General features: G+C 41.7%; 1 protein-coding gene and 1 long non-coding RNA gene across 4 annotated transcripts in view; one reads left to right on the top strand and one right to left on the bottom strand.

Moving 5' to 3' along the window:
* Positions 1 to 16100, top strand: part of RECK (reversion inducing cysteine rich protein with kazal motifs) — a 79440-nt gene that overhangs the window by 53291 nt on the left and 10049 nt on the right. For all 3 annotated transcript variants that reach the window (XM_060199194.1, XM_060199195.1, XM_060199196.1), the window contains 7 exons: positions 39 to 251; positions 1521 to 1657; positions 3361 to 3501; positions 6199 to 6387; positions 10384 to 10506; positions 13843 to 14014; positions 15375 to 15567. In XM_060199194.1, the coding sequence (XP_060055177.1) occupies positions 39 to 251; positions 1521 to 1657; positions 3361 to 3501; positions 6199 to 6387; positions 10384 to 10506; positions 13843 to 14014; positions 15375 to 15567 (1168 nt within the window). The remainder of the gene's footprint in view (positions 1 to 38; positions 252 to 1520; positions 1658 to 3360; positions 3502 to 6198; positions 6388 to 10383; positions 10507 to 13842; positions 14015 to 15374; positions 15568 to 16100) is intronic.
* LOC132540836 (uncharacterized) overlaps positions 3509 to 16100 on the bottom strand; it is a 29751-nt gene continuing 17159 nt past the window's right edge. The window contains exon 3 of the long non-coding RNA XR_009551962.1: positions 3509 to 4007. This is a non-coding gene — a long non-coding RNA (uncharacterized LOC132540836). The remainder of the gene's footprint in view (positions 4008 to 16100) is intronic.

The raw sequence follows: 16100 nt of genomic DNA, 5'->3' as shown, positions 1-16100 counted from the left end.
AAAGAATTGCTTCTTGATTTTTTTTTTCTTCTTGTTAGACCAACAGAACTTTTCAGGAGTTGTAATACTCAGTCAGATCAAGGCGCCATGAATGACATGAAGCTGTGGGAGAAAGGAAGCATAAAGATGCCATTTATCAGCATACCTGTTCTGGACATTAACAAATGCCAACCGGAAATGTGGAAAGCAGTCGCTTGTTCCCTCCAGATTAAACCTTGTCACAGTAAATCCCGGGGAAGTATTATTTGCAAGTGAGTTGCCTTCATCACAGTGACCCTACAGTTTTCGTTCAGACCCTCTCTTCCACATTCAGACGCCTTCCCACTTTCGTCTCCCTATCTGAATTTCCCCACTGCCTGTCTTAGTTGCCTGGGAGGAGAGGGGAAAAGATTTTCAGGATGTGGTGGTGGTGAACTTGGTTGAGTGCATGTATTATAATGCGCAAGGACCCAAGTTCGAGCGCCTGGTCCCCACCTGCAAGGGGAAAGCTTTGCAAGTGATAAAGCAAGGTTGCAGGTGTCTCTCTCTTTCTCTCCCTCTCTATCACCCCCTTCCCTCTCAATTTCTGTCTGTCTCTGTTCAATAAATAAAGATAATAAAAACTATTTTTTAAAAAAATTTTTTTTCTAAAAGCCAAGTTTAGGAGCTGGGGTCTGAGACAGCATAATGGTTATCAAATGACTTTCATGTCTGAGGCTCTGAGATCCCAAGTTCAGTCCCCAGTACCTCCATTAGCCAGAGCTGAACAGTGCTCTGGTCTGTCTCACTCTGTATCTTTCTGTACCTCTCTTTCATTGAAAATAAATAAATAAAATATATTTTAAGGACCAAGTTAATAGTCAACCCCTCAGTTGTTGTCACTGCTGCTACTTGATGACTGAAGATTATTTCAGTCATAAACAGAATCTACACCTGTTCCCTGAATAATTGGCTTTGGTAGGAGAAAATGAGGAATAATTACTCAGTGACAAGCAAGAGACAATGGTTAGTAAACTTATAGACTCTTAACACAGAAAACTTATAGAAAAAGCATTAAACTTCTATTGAAGGTTGGGAAATTTTTAAATAGTGAACTTCCCAAGACATCAAACATCCTGTTGTTTGATAACTAAGAGAGGGAGGAAATGAAAGAAGAAGTGAACAGGTCCAAAGTCCTGAAAGAAGAGATAGACGATTTTGCAAAAAGCAAGTCAAGTTAACCTAGTTTGATTTCATCGCAAAGATACTTTTTTAAATCACATTTGGAGTAGTACCAGTGTGAATATAAAATCTGAGCCAGGTCTTTGATCTCAGGCAAGACAAAGTCAGGGCTGCATCTGTGATATAATATGTGCAGCACTTCCAGTCAACCTGATGTCCGCTCTGACTCCTGTTCTCTTTTGCCGTATTCTCATCTGTTCAATCCTCAAACATCGTTAGGTCATAAAAACTCATTTTCAGGAAAGAAGCAGAATTGATATCAGCTAAGCCATGGGAAGAGGTTCCTTGAGGCCTGAATGTGTGTGGTTTTTCTTTTCAAGATCAGATTGTGTGGAGATTCTCAAGAAATGTGGGGACCAGAATAAATTCCCTGAAGACCATACAGCTGAAAGTATCTGTGAGCTTCTGTCACCTACAGATGACCTAGAGAATTGTATACCTTTGGATACATACCTTAGTAAGTACAAAAGGTCCTTGAATAACCTGGCTTACCTGAACATCATTTTGTTAAAACAATGAAGAACGAAGTTTAAAAAAGAAAAAGAAAAGAAGCCCCAGCCAGCATTGAATGAAGCGACATTATTCATGGACGTGGTTGTGTTTTCGCTTCTCTAAAAGTTTCAAAGAACTGATTACAATGTCAAGTATGGACTTACTGTACTGTGTTTTCTATTTCAGACATTTCCCCCTTCTCCACTTTGATATTGGCGTTGGATTGGGGAGCTTCTATCTGTTGAAAACATGTAGTTTAATGATACTATCTCAATAGCAGGCTCTTATTTGTTTGGCCTTTTTAGCCAGGGAAGAATAGTCATCTTACTGCATGTAATCAGAAGTGATTATAATATCACCCTGAAGAGACTGTTACTCAGGACTTCTAAAGTGGAGCTCAACGACCAGCATTCTCAGATAACCAACTCCCAATCTGTGTTGTTGCTTATCAAGATTTGATCAGAAGGGCCAGGTGGTGGTACACCTGGTTAAGAGCATGTGTTACCATGCACAAGGACCCAGGTTCAAACCTCTGGTCCCCTGTAGGAGGAAAGCTTTATGATTGGTAAAGGAAGACTGTGTGTGGGTGTCTCTCTGTCTCTCCTTCACTTCCTTTTCCCCCTCAATTTCTCTCAGCCCTCAGAGTCTTCAGCTTTTGTTTTCAAGCTATTTGTGGACCTGAGAGAGGCATTGGCTTAGACTTGAGACAGGGCAAGAGTGAAAGAGACCACAGTATTAAAGCTTCCTTCAACATGGTGGAGGCTGGACTTGAACTTGAGATCATACATATAGCAGAATAACACACTATCCAAGTGAGCTATTTCACCAGCCCCCTAGTGAAGTCATTTTTGAAAGAGGGTGAGAGGGAGAGACAGAGAGAGAGAGAGAGAAAGACACCTATAGCACTGCTTCACTGCTTGTGAATCTCCCCTACAGCTGGGAACCAGGGCCTTCGACCCAGGTCCTTGAGCATGGTGGTGTGTACGTCTGTTCAGTAAACCAACACCTGGCCCCCTTTAACTATTCGTATGCTTCTAGACTCTCCCTTGATCATTATTTCACAAGTTAACAAATATAATTATGGTATGAAAATTTATCATAATAGCCATTTACAATAAAATATGCTTAAGTGATACGTCTTAAACATAAGCACCTATATGCCTGTCACTGTGAGCTGTGTCTGCTGGTGATCACCTTCTTAGCAAAGCATACCTGCCACTTTCCATCCTCTTACACTACTTACTGTTAGTTATTATCTGACTTTTTGGTGTGTGTGTGTGTGTGTGTGTGTGTGTGTGTGTGTGCGCGCGTGCGCGCGCGCATGCGCACACACACGTGCACACACATACACACAGTCTATTTACGAGAATGTAAATTCTGTGTTAGAGATGTGTCTGTTTTGTTCACTGTTAAAACTAGAAGTTTACCCAGCATATTATAAGTACCCCAGAAAAAAAAAAAACAAACACATGAATGTATGGTTTGTTCACACTCAGTTCACAAATGACCAGACAAGCTGAATGTTTTCATAACTTGCTAGACGTAGACCACACTTAACTGAATCAGCCCTCGTGTGTTCTCCAATCCAGACGTAATTAATTCAGATGACTTTTAGATCTCTGTTACTCTTTGGGGTGAGTTAAGCTAATCTGATTTGGTTTTTTTCAGGGCCAAGTACTTTAGGTAACATTGTAGAAGAAGTGACTCATCCCTGTAACCCAAACCCATGTCCTGCGAGTGAACTCTGTGAGGTAAACCGGAAAGGTTGTCCATCTGAGGACCCCTGCCTTCCATACTCTTGTGTTCAAGGTAAAAGAAGGCTAGAGCAGCTGTGGGGTGGAGGGGACATGTGCTGCTGGTTCTCATGTTATCTGTGGACTGAGATTATAAGGGATTTACTTTTCTAACTTTACATTCTTTTACAATGTTTGGATTTTTCCTTTCTTTTTTTTTAAATTTTTATTTATAAAATGGAAATACTGACAAGACCATAGGATAAAAGGGGTACAATTTCACACAGTTCCCACCACCAGAACTCCATATCCCATCCCCTCCATTGATAGCCTCCCTATTCTTTATCCCTCTGGGAGTATGGACCCAGGGTCATTATGGGGTGCAGAAGGTGGAAGGTCTGGCTTCTGTAATTGCTTCCTTGCTGAACGTGGGCATTGGCAGGTCAATCCATACTCCCAGCCTGTCTCTCGCTTTCCCTAGTGGAGAAGGGCTCTGGGGAGGTGGGGCTCTAAGACACATTGGTGAGGTCGTCTTCCCAGGGAAGTCCAGCTGGCATCACAGTAGCATCTGGAACCTGGTGGCTGAAAAAAGAGTTAACATATAATGCCAAACAATTTTTTTTTTAAAGATTTTATTTATTTATTAGTGAGAAAGATAGGAGAGAGAGAGAAAGAACCAGACATCACTCTGGTACATGTGCTGCTGGGAATTGAACTCAGGACCTCATGCTTGAGAGTCCAATGTTTTATCCACTGTGCCACCTCCCGGAACACACCAAACAGATTTTTCTAATAAACAATAACCAGAAAGACATAAATACAAATGTAGTGTTTAATGGTCATTTACATTGTAAAGTAGTATCAATACAAAACTTGACTTTATAATGATTTATATAATGCCTAATTACTAAAGATGAGGCTAGTATTTTGTATTTTGTCTTCCTTGATGTAATATTTGAGAGAATATCCTGCATGTTGTTCCTTTCTTTCCTTTAGCATATGGGAAACCGGAATTTTCAATTCAGTGTATAATTATAAAGATTATTGAAATTCATACAAATTTTAGGCTAAAAATTTTCTATGCCATCGCCTAGCTCTCTGGGAACCAGCCCCCTTAGAATATAGTTGTGGTAACATTTTGCTTTCTTTTATCTATTTCCCAATTAAAAATATTTCTTTTTCGAGGCTAGGTGGTAGTGTACCTGGTTTAGTACATGTGTGTTGCGATGCCTAAGGACTTGGGTTCAACCTAGGTCCCCACCTGCATAAAGAAAGCTACAGGAGTGGTAAAGCGGCACTGCGGGTGTCTCCCCCCCCCCCCCCCCTTCCTTCTCAATGCCTCGGTCTCTATTCAATAAATGACGCATTGAAGGTATAAAATAGAAGAGCAACATCAACAACAAAAAAGAAAATGCTTCTTGGGGCTGCGTGGTGGCGCACCTGGTTGAGCACACATGTTACAATACCCAAGGACCCGGGTTCAAGCCCCTGGTTCCCACTTGCAGGGGGAAAGCTTTATGAGTGGTAAGGCAGTGCTACAGGTGTCTTTCTCTCTCTCCCCCTCTTTGTCATTCCCTTCCCTCTTGATTTCTGGCTTTCACTATCCAATAAGTAAATAAAGATAATTTTAAAAATTTAAAAAATAAAATGCTTCTTTTTCACATTAGAATCACCATTCTTAATAACTGAAATAAAAAGGACATAAAATCAGCCTAATTGAGCATAATATTTCAAAGAATCATCTACAATATTTGTATAATACCATGACCTAGCAGCTATAGGTCCATAATAAACCTTTCTAAATTTGAAAATGAATGATTTTATCTTAAGCCACTCAAGTATTCACCTTTTATTCAAATTTAAGATTTTCATTCTATCCTTAAAAGTTTTCCTGAACAAGATTATTTTACATGTTCTATTTTAGAAGTCCCTGTGATTTTAAAATGTATTTTATAAGACCAAATAAAACTTATAAGATGCTTACCTTATAGCATTTTTATATTAAATCACTTTATTGAGAAAAATAATGATTTATAAGAATGTCAGAGGAATAAAGAATAAGAAAGCTATCAGGGGAGGGGATGGGATACGGAGTTGAGGTGGTGGGAATTGTGTGGAGTTGAACCCCTCTTATCCTCTGGTTTTTGTTAGTGTTTCTTTTTTATAAATTTTTTTTTAAATATCACTTGTGCGCAGTTTCTTATCTTCCTCTGATAGGCATTAGCACACCAGGCCCTCGACCAGCTTGTCATCTTCCTCCACTAAGGGATACTGTGACCCCTTTGAGTCCCTCTTATCTTCCCCCTCCAAAGCATTTAAAATTTTTTTTTATTATCTTTATTTATTTATTGTATCGAGATAGCCAGAAATCAAGAGGGAAGGGGGTGATAGAGAGGGAGACAGACACCTGCAACACTGCTTCACCACTCGAAAACTTTCCCCTGCACCAGGTGGGGACCGGGGGCTTGAACTGGGTTCCTTGTGCATTGTACCATGTGCACTCAACCAGGTGCGCCATCCCCCAGCTCCTTTCAAAGCGTTTATAAAAATGAACTGAATTAGACCCCGCTCCGGGATATAGATCTGTACTCACCACCATCTCAGAGAACATGGACTTTTCACTTGAAAAGATGTGTTTTTGGCCAATAAATGACAGTAATTTCTTAATTTGGTGAAAGGCCATTAGTAGCTATACAGTAGCTGTAAGATCTATGTAAAGTATATCTAATGTCATAAGACAATACCATTTCTCAGCTAATGTTTTCTTATGCAGGTTGCAAATTAGGAGAAGCTTCTGACTTCATCGTTCGTCAAGGAACACTGATCCAGGTGCCGTCATCCGCAGGGGAAGTTGGTTGTTACAAAATTTGCTCATGCGGACAAAGTGGGCTTTTAGAAAACTGTTCAGAGATGCACTGCATAGACCTCCAGAAGTCGTGTATTGTTGGAGGGAAAAGGAAAAGTGAGTCTTGAACTGCATTGATCTGTTTCTTATTTTTATTTATTTATCATTTTTAATGGGGGGGGATAATGGTTTACAGCACAGTTGTTTATACATGGGCACCATTTCTCAGCTCCAAATCACAGGCATCTGCAAAATACTCTCACCCCCCAAGCTCGGACCCCTCCCCACCCCCGCCAACTCCCCCCTTCCATTCCTTCTCTTGCTCTGATGCACTACACCACCCTCCATACAAGTTTCACCCTGTGCTCCCCGTGTCAAGAGCCCACCCAGTATTCATCCCTCTTTTCCTGACTCATCCCACCCAACACTTTTCCTTCAGGTTCCAACCAAGGACAGGCAAAGATTGAGATTTTAGAATTTCTGGTTTAATGTCTAGGTCTTTGGTAGTTGGCCTTGGTTCACCAACATTGGTAATACCACTCTGTCCATTTTGCCCTCCCTTTTCCTGTGGATTTGATTCTTTTGTTTCTATTGTTTGTAGTCCTGATACTATTCTACTCCTCATCCCCTCAACTAGAGTTGGAGTTCCTTTGCTTCTTTTCATGTAGAATTCTTTTCAGTTATTCTTGAAAGGCAGGAATGGTGGTGGTGAATTCCTTTAATTTCTGTATGTTTAGAGCGATTTTAATTTCTTCTTCATACCTGAAGGATAGTTTGGCAGGACAGTGTATTTGTGGTTGGCAGTTCTTATACTTCAAATACTGTGAATATGTCATTCCACTCCCTTCTTGCCTCTAGGGTTTGTGATAAGAAATCTGATGAAAGTCTGGTGGTTCTACCTCAGTAAGTCAGGTTCTTCCTTTCCCTAGCAGTCTGCATTATTTTTTTTTCTTGTCTTTGATTTTGGATAGTTTTACTATAATATGTTGTATTGTGAGCCAAGTTTTGTATTCAGAAACTTGGGTACTCATTCAGCTTCCTGCTTGCCTATGTTCTGAATGTTGCCCAAGTGTGGGAAATTTTCTACTCTGGTTTCTTTGAATATGTTCTCTGCTCTTCTCTCTTTCTCTTTGTCTTCAGGTATTTCAATAACTCTTACATTCTTTTTTCTGATGAAGTTTGCTATTTCAAAGAGAATTGCTTCATTTCTCATGAACCTTTCTTCTCCGTCAGCTTTGCATTCCGAGAGTGTGGTGGTTTTATCTTCTAGTCCTGATAATCTCTCCTCATTCTGACTTATTCTACTTACTAGGCCTCTTATGTGAACCTTAACTCCATCCAAAGTGTCTTTCACACCATGTAGCTCTGTTCAGAGTTTTCTTTGTTATAGTGAAATGTTCTCTGAGATCCTGAGTTTATTTATGTCTGTTATTGTGAGTCTTGCACTACCTTCAAAATAAGCTTTCTGAATTCAAACTCAGACATGTTTTCCAAATCCTTGAATTTGAACAACTGTATTTCTTTTTTCCATGTTTTAATTGTGTGGTTTCTGCTCTTCACCCAGTAGGTAGCACTGACAATGTTGTTTCTACATTGTGGGGGTGGCAGGAGGGAAGCGTCTTCCATATTACCTTGGGTAGACAGAATAGGTCTCGCTACCTTGTTTCAGACTGTATTCTGTCCTATACCAGCCACTGCTGCAATCTGAGTGGACCACACAGTTTTAGTTTCTGATCAGGTTTTTCCCACCTTCTTAGGACCAAGCTTGTGTGTTCCATTCTGTGATTATCAAGATGATGCCATCTGCCCATTGCCTGTTTTGGGCTTTAGGTCCAAGTCGTTTTGGTCTTAAAATTTTCTCCCACACCCCTTACCAAGCACATGTACATCCACCTGTGGCTCAGTGAGTTTCTTCAAATGCTACAGTGACAGTGTTGTGAGATTCCATGTATTTTTCATTACGTTTTCTGGTTGTTCTTGGATGTGATCCTGTTCCTTTTTATTTATTTATTTATTTATTTATTTATTCCCTATTGTTGCCCTTGTTGTTTGATTGTTGTAGTTATTATTGGTATTGATGTCATTGTTGTTGGGTAGGACAGAGAGAAATGGAGAGAGGAGGGGAAGACAGAGAGAAGGAAAGAAAGACAGACACCTGCAGACCTGCTTCACCACTTGTAAAGTGACTCCCCTGCAGGTGGGGAGCCGGAGGCTTGAACCAGGATCCTTATGCCAGTCATTGCACTTTGCACCACGTGTGCTTAACCCGCTGTGCTCGACTCCCTCCTGTTCCTTATTTTTAATGAGAGATTATTTACTTTGACATTATAGGAAGACCTCTACAGTACTATGATTAGGCCTCCTAAGGTAATTCCTCTTAAAAGCCTCCTCAAGGAATGTTCTAAGTGCCAAAAATAATGAATGCTTACTGAACTCTTAACAGGGTACTAAATACTGTGGTTTAATCTTGGACTGCATTATCTCATGTAATTCTCCCAGTTACTCTTGGATATAAATACTATTCCTTTTAAAATTTTTTATTTATTAATATAAAATAGGAGGGAAAGAGAGAGAATGAGAGCGTACCAGAGCATCACTCTGGCACATGGCATGCCAAGATGGAACTTGAGATCTGATGCTCCCAAGTCTAGCGCTCTACTCACTGTGACACCTTTCAGGCCCCTCAGCACTATTGCTAATGCTCGGAATTTATACTCAGGCTTATTTGACTCCAAAGCCCTTATCCTTCCACAGCAGCACAAAGGTATAATCCTTCCCACTCTGCTGGAAGTCACATCTCTATCATCTGCCCCATATTACCACAAGTCTGGCATCGTGGAACACAAAATAGGGAATGGGAACTATTCTGTTGATTGGGAGGTAGGAAAAAACATATTAAAAGGCAAAAGAAACAGCCACCCAAATAAAGAGACTCCTTATAGAATGGGAGAAGATCTTTACATGCCGTACATCAGACAAAAGACCAATAACCAAATAGATGTAGAAAGAGCTCACCAGGGAGTCGGGCGGTAGCGCAGCGGGTTGAGCGCACATGGCGCAAAGCACAAGGACCGGCATAAGGAAATGCTCCCTAAGTCTCTGAGTGTCAGAGAAATGCAAATAAAGACAACAGTGAGATACCACTTCATTCCTGTGAGGATGGCATACATCAGAAAGGATAGTAATAACAAATAACAAATGAGGTTGTTCAGCTTTTATATGCCTCTTGGTTTATCCTTCTCTGTGAGATCATATTTAAAAGAAGAGTAGGGGCCAGGAGGTGGCGCACCTGGCTAAGTGCTCACATTACAGTGTGCAAGGACCCAGGTTCAAGCCCCTGACCCCCACCTGCAGGGGGAAAGTTTCACAAGTGGTGGAGCAGGGCTGCAGGTGTCTCTCTGTCTCTCTCACTCTCTTACCTCCTCCACTCCTCTCAATTTTTCTCTCTCTATCCAATAATAAATAAGATTTAAAAATAAATAAATAAAATAAGAATGATCTTGACTAAAGAGAGTTTGCAGGTGGCTATCCTAGACTGCTGTCAAGTATTCGTTTCTTAGTCTTTATTCTACTTAACTAAAATGCATAAAATCACAGAGTATATCTAAGAATAAACAAATCTTTTTTCTCCCATAAATTGTCACTCGCTAAGTCCCTACTGTGTACAAAAGATCATGCTCAGGCCTGTGGCACTGACGCTAAGGTAAAGAGTTGATGTTATGCTTTCTGTAATGAAATAGGAGGGTGTCTGCACCACAGAAAGGAGCACACCAAACCAGTCTTTCCCACAAAGGTATGAAGAAGGAGAAGGCAGGGAGGAAGAAGAGGACGAGGAAGAAAGAGGAGAAAGAGGGCGAGGAGGAAGAGGAGGAGGAGAAATCATCAAGGCAGAAAGGGAAGGCAGAACCATTCTCAGGGAAGCAGGTTGCTGAAATGACGTGGCAGGAGGCAAAGAAGGAGATAGAAATCTTCGAGATTTAATTCCCTAGTTTATATATTCGGAAGTCATCTTCTAAGAGCTCCATTTGTTAATGTTTTAGGCCGTTCCATTTAGTTTAGTTCATTCTCTCCTTAGAAGCAGATGATGGACATCAACAGTGTGCTCTCTTTCAGGCCATGGAACTTCCTTTAACATCGACTGCAATGTCTGCTCTTGCTTTGCTGGCAATTTGGTGTGTTCCACCCGCCTGTGCCTCAGTGAGCACAGCTCAGAAGATGACCGCCGCTCTTTTACAGGTAACTGCACTCGTCTGGAAGCCGTCCTCTGCAGGCCAGCCTCCCTTCACATCCAGTCTTCCCTTTCTGGCAGCTGCTCTTGCCTTCACTACAAATGTACATAGTAAAATAAATGCATAATCAGAGAGTAAGAGACTTCCCCTCGCTAGATCTCAGTTCCCTTATCAATGAATTGAAGGCATTAAGCTAATGAAATTTCACAACTTAAAAACAACAGGACCAGTCATCAGGGCCATTTACTTTTACCATTTTGCTTTATGACATCCATGTATTTTTAAACATTTTATTTATTTATTTATTAGACAGAAATTGAGAGGGATGAGGGGGAGGTGGTCTGGGAGGTGGCGCAGTGGATAAAGCATTGGACTCTCAAGCATGAGGTTCTGAGTTCAATTCCCAGCAGCACATGTACCAGAGTGATAACTGGTTCTTTCTTTCTCTCTCTCTCCTCCTATATTTCTCATTAATAAATAAATGAATAAAATCTTTAAAAAGAGAGAGAGAGATGAGGGAAGAAAGGAGAGAAAGAGAAGAGACACCTGCAACACTGCTTCACTGCTCATGAAGCTCCCCCTGCAGGTGAGAACCAGGGGCTTGAACTTACGTCCTTGTACATTGTAACACGTGCACTCAGCTAAGTGCACCACCACCCAGCCCCCCGTACATGTATTTTTGAAATGTTTATTTATTAGTTATGAGGGGTGAAAGGAAAAAGAGAGAGAACCAGACCATCAGTCTGACACTTGGAATGCTGGGGATCAAACCAGGACCTCATGTGTGAGAATAAATACAAGGCTTTATCCACTGTGCCACTTTCAGGACCAACACACACACACACACGTTTTTGAAGTTATTTCTTGTGTTTTCTTTTTTTTTTAATATTTATTTATTCCCTTTTGTTGCCCTTGTTGTTTTTGATGTCGGCATTCTTGGATTGGACAGAGAGAAATGGAGAGAGGAGGGGAAGACAGAGAGGGGGAGAGAAAGACAGACACCTGCAGACCTGCTTCACCACCTGTGAAGCGACTCCCCTGCAGGTGGGGAGCCAGGGGCTTGAACTAGGATCCTTAAGCCGGTCCTTGCGCTTTGCACCACGTGCACTTAACCCACTACACTACCTCCCGACTCCCCTTTTGTGTTTTCTTAACCATGTTCTTCCTCGGCATACCTTAGTTAACTGGTTTACATAGGCTCCCACAAGCCATAACATCTAAGAATCATACTCTCTTGACTTTCCTGCCTTTGTGTTACTGGTTCTGTTCTTAAGCAGAAAAGGCTAGTGAAGTGAGAGTGTTACCAATAGCAACCAGCACACAGTCTGTTGGTACCTGTTGTGTTCCAGATCTGAAATTCCCTTGGTTCTGAGGAAAGAGGAACTAAGCAGTGGTTCTTGCCCCATGTCATGGTTACACAACAGTAACTTACACTAGGGAGGGGTGGAGTGGGGTGAGGTGGGGTGGGGTGAACAGTATAAAGCAACCCTCGTCATTTCCAGCCCACTGAAAACAAAGGAAACTAGAAATAAGTGAGCAGCAAACTAATGGGGAAGTAGAAACGGGATCAGCTCTGTCGTCATCAGCATGATCCTTTACTGTTAGCCGCTGTGTGCTCTGCTCTGCTGAGGAGAAGTCATTCTTAGAGAAGTCATAAAGTCATCTAAAGAGACACACAGAATACTTTTATTTATTCATTTACATTCTAAACATTTTTTAATATTCTTGTTTATTTTTGGATAGAGACAGAGAGAAAGTGAGAGAAGAGAGGAGATAGAGAGACAGACGCCTGCAGCCCTGATTCACCACTCATGAAATTTCCCCCCTGCAGATGGAGACCAGAGGCTTGAACCTTGGCCCTTGCCCACTGTAGTGTGTGCACTTACCCAGGTGCGCCACTGCCTGGACCCACACCTAGACGTTCTTGAGAAATGAACTTCACCAGCATTAGAACCTAGCCTGGGTGGTCGTACACTCAGCAGAGAGCACAAGTTGCAAACATAAGGACCCTTTCCTCCTCTAGTGACCTGGGATAAATCCTATTCATGACCCTGAGCTGGCAAACCCGAAGGAAATTGTATGGTTCACTTAATCTGCCATATTGGAACTCAGGTGGTATCCCTGACTCAAGAGAAAAAATTCTTGAGTCTCAAAATTGTGATCATTTCCAAGATAACCTTCTTGATTTTCCCCCTCCCTAAAAAGATAAATGAAAGGGATCTCTTTGTCTTGATTTTTGGTATTGCTCTTTGATGTTCCAGAAATACCCCAAATTAAACTTTAAACATCTAAATTCTAGAGTTTTATATACTAGGTAAGAAGAAACATTCTTTTTTTTTCTTGTTGGCATTTTATTTTATTTTTAAATTTCTTTATTGGGAGATTAATGACTTACAGTCAACAGTAAAATACAATAGTTTGTACACATGTAACATTTCCCAGTTTTCTACATAACAGTACAACCCCCATTAGGTCCTCTCCTGCCATCATATTTCAGGACCTGAACCCTCCCCAGCCCCATACACATCCCAGAGTTTTTTACTTTGATGCAATACACCAACTCCAGCCCAAGTTCTACGTAGTGTTTTCTCTTCTGATCTTGTTTTTCTACTTCTGCCTTTGAGATCATCCCATATTCATCCTTTTGTATCTGACTTATCTCACTTAACATGATTCCTTCAAGCTCCATCCAAGATGGGGTGAAGAAGGTAAAAATCACCATTTTTAATAGCTAGTAGTATTCCATTGTGTATATAGACCACAACTTGCTCAGCCACTCATCTGTTGTTGGACAGCTGGGTTGCTTCCAGGTTTTGGCTATTATAAATTGTGGTGCTGTGAACATAGTTACACACAGATCTTTTTGGATGGGTGTGTTCGGTTCCTTAGAACATATCCACAGTAGCAGAATTGCAGGGTCATAGGGTAGGTCCATTTCTAGCCTTCTGAGAGTTTTCCAGACTGCTCTCCACTGTGGTTGGACCAGTTGCCATTCCCACCAGTTAGCAGTGCAGGAGGGTTTCTTTGTCCCCAGGAGAAACATTCTTTACTGTCCTCACAGCTTTGTTTCCAGGGGTCTCTGTCCCTGAGAACAAGGTCACAATACCCCAATCTAACTGCCAATAAATGAAACAAAGGAGATCCATTGTGCAGGCAAATCATTTTTCAGACTGCCACCTTCTCTTAAACATGCTCTGCAACCAGAGGGGAGTTTCCGTTGACTTGGTACACAGTTGTATTGGAGCCTGAACTCTCCACATGACTGCTGACAGCTTGGCTTAGTTAAATAGGAGGGGAGAGGGATGTACAGATCCAAATTGTTGAGGTTGCTTGTTCTCTTCAGGGCTGCCCTGTAACTGTGCAGATCAGTTTGTCCCGGTGTGTGGGCAGAATGGACGCACTTACCCTAGTGCCTGCATTGCACGCTGTGTGGGTCTCCAAGACCACCAGTTCGAATTTGGGTCATGTATTGCAAAGGATCCATGTAATCCTAACCCATGCCCAAAAAACCAAAGGTAAGTCAGTGGTTTCTTATCTTTTTGAACTGAAATGTGGTACTTACTAAAGTGCCTGCAGTTAAAAAAAAAAAAAAAAAGTTGAAGTGGTCTGGGAGGTGGCGCAGTAGGTAAAGCACTGGACTCTTAAGCATGAGGTCCCGAGTTCAATCCCCAGCAGCACATGTACCAGAGTGATGTCTGGTTCTTTCTCTCTCTCCTCCTATCTTTCTCATAAATAAATAAATAAATAAATAAATTCTTTTAAAAAAAGTTGAATTAAGGTCTCTGATTTGAATCCTTTGGAGTCAGAAGTAGGGCACAATTTAAAATGGCTTCATAACATGCCATGATTGGGGTTCAGAAGTGAAGTGATTGGTGCTGCCTAACGGATGCCTCGGAAAGCCTCCAGAGGATGTGGAGCATGATGGGAAAGGGCATTGCAGGCAAGGCTTACAGTGGGGGAAGGTGGTGTCAGCGGGACTGAGAGTAACAGCTTTAAGAATCAAAGCGTTGGCCCTTCACGATGGCTTGCTAGAGGGCGCACTAGCTTTGCCACGTATTCAGCCCAGGTTCAAGCCTGGTCCCCAACACAATGAAGAAAGCTCTGCTGTTGCGGTATCCTCCAGGCCCCTTGTCCCCCCCCCCCCGCCCCCCCCCGGTCTCTGTCTCTCTCTTCCTAGCTAAAGAAATCGGCTCAGTTCTCTGCAGTTTCCTCATGAGTTCAGAGAACAGTTGACCTGTGCCTGGTACAGGATGTCTACATCGGGCGACCATACGGCAAGACTTTGCTAACTCCCTTAAGTTTCACATTTCTAGAACTAGAGTTTCACTGAATACTTGAGAAACCCAAGCAGAGCACATCCAATGTTACAGTCCTTCCCTTATGAGGAATTTTATGGAAAAGAAGCTTTTGCTTCTTCATCCTGAAAAGCCTGGGGGTGGGGGGGAATTGATGCCATGATTACTAAGTCTAGGATAAAAGTAGATTAGACACCATACATAAGAAAAGTAGATACAGAAATAAGTCAAAAGGAAAATACAGTTATGTTGGAAGGTAGAATTAAGTATCAGTTTGGCTTTTGTTTCTTTTCCTTGCTTTGCTAACCTTTCTGAATAGGGTTATCTTGCTTATCTAATAAAATGGTAAATCCTCAAGGTGAGAGGGCTTTTCTGGGTATAATTCAAAGCCAATTAGAAGAAAAGATTGGAAAATGCAGCTATGTGAAAATAAGTCATCTGCACAGAAACAAATAGCAGACTGAGAAAAACAGCACAGAGGAAGGCCAGTGCCACTACAATATGCATGTTTGACTCGCCTCCTTGTTGCTTCGCCAGTCCTTCCCAGCTTGGCTTACAGTGAAGCATTTGTGTTTTTCAGGTGCATACCCAGGCCACAAGTCTGCCTCACGACTTTTGATAAATTTGGATGTAGTCAATATGAGTGTTTGCCAAGACAGCTCACCTGTGACCAGGCTCGAGATCCTGTTTGTGACACAAGCCACATGGAGCACAGCAATCTGTGCACTTTGTACCAGAGAGGGAAAAGCCTCTTATACCAAGGCCCATGCCAGGTAGTTGTTTGGCTGACAGATTCGGCTACACTGGACAGCAAAATGGTCTTTTACTAATGAATCAGCACTAAAAACACTTAATTCTTGGGTGAATCCTGTCAAATCAATCAAATTCAATCCTCTATGGAAAGTGAGCCTTCTTCCCAAGACTGGCTTTTCCCTTACCTCTAGAGGGCCCTCTTGCTAGTGCATATACTGTTGCCTATTTAATATCCAAGCAGTTGGCTTCTTGTAGCCTACGCTCAAGGGGGGGAAATTTAAGTTTCACACTCCATTTTCACTTTCCGTAGTTTGGTGGACCCACTAGAAAACAGATCAGAAGGCATGTGATTTAAAACAACCCAAGCACTCATGAAAGGGTGAGAGAGGGTACAGTACCTCTGTGACAAGTGTCCTGTAAATCATTATTTCCCTGATAGAACAGTAAACCCAAACGAGTTCTTTCCATACCCCTCTCACCAAACTCCTTCCTTTAGTATTGAAGCGTGATTAAAATTTTCTCTAGGACTTAACTATTCTTTTCCATGTGTTTA

Source organism: Erinaceus europaeus, chromosome 10, assembly GCF_950295315.1.
Source record: "Erinaceus europaeus chromosome 10, mEriEur2.1, whole genome shotgun sequence".
Classification (NCBI taxonomy): domain Eukaryota; kingdom Metazoa; phylum Chordata; class Mammalia; order Eulipotyphla; family Erinaceidae; genus Erinaceus; species Erinaceus europaeus.
Note: the sequence above shows the minus strand (reverse complement) of the source record. Positions and strands in the feature narration are given on the sequence as shown.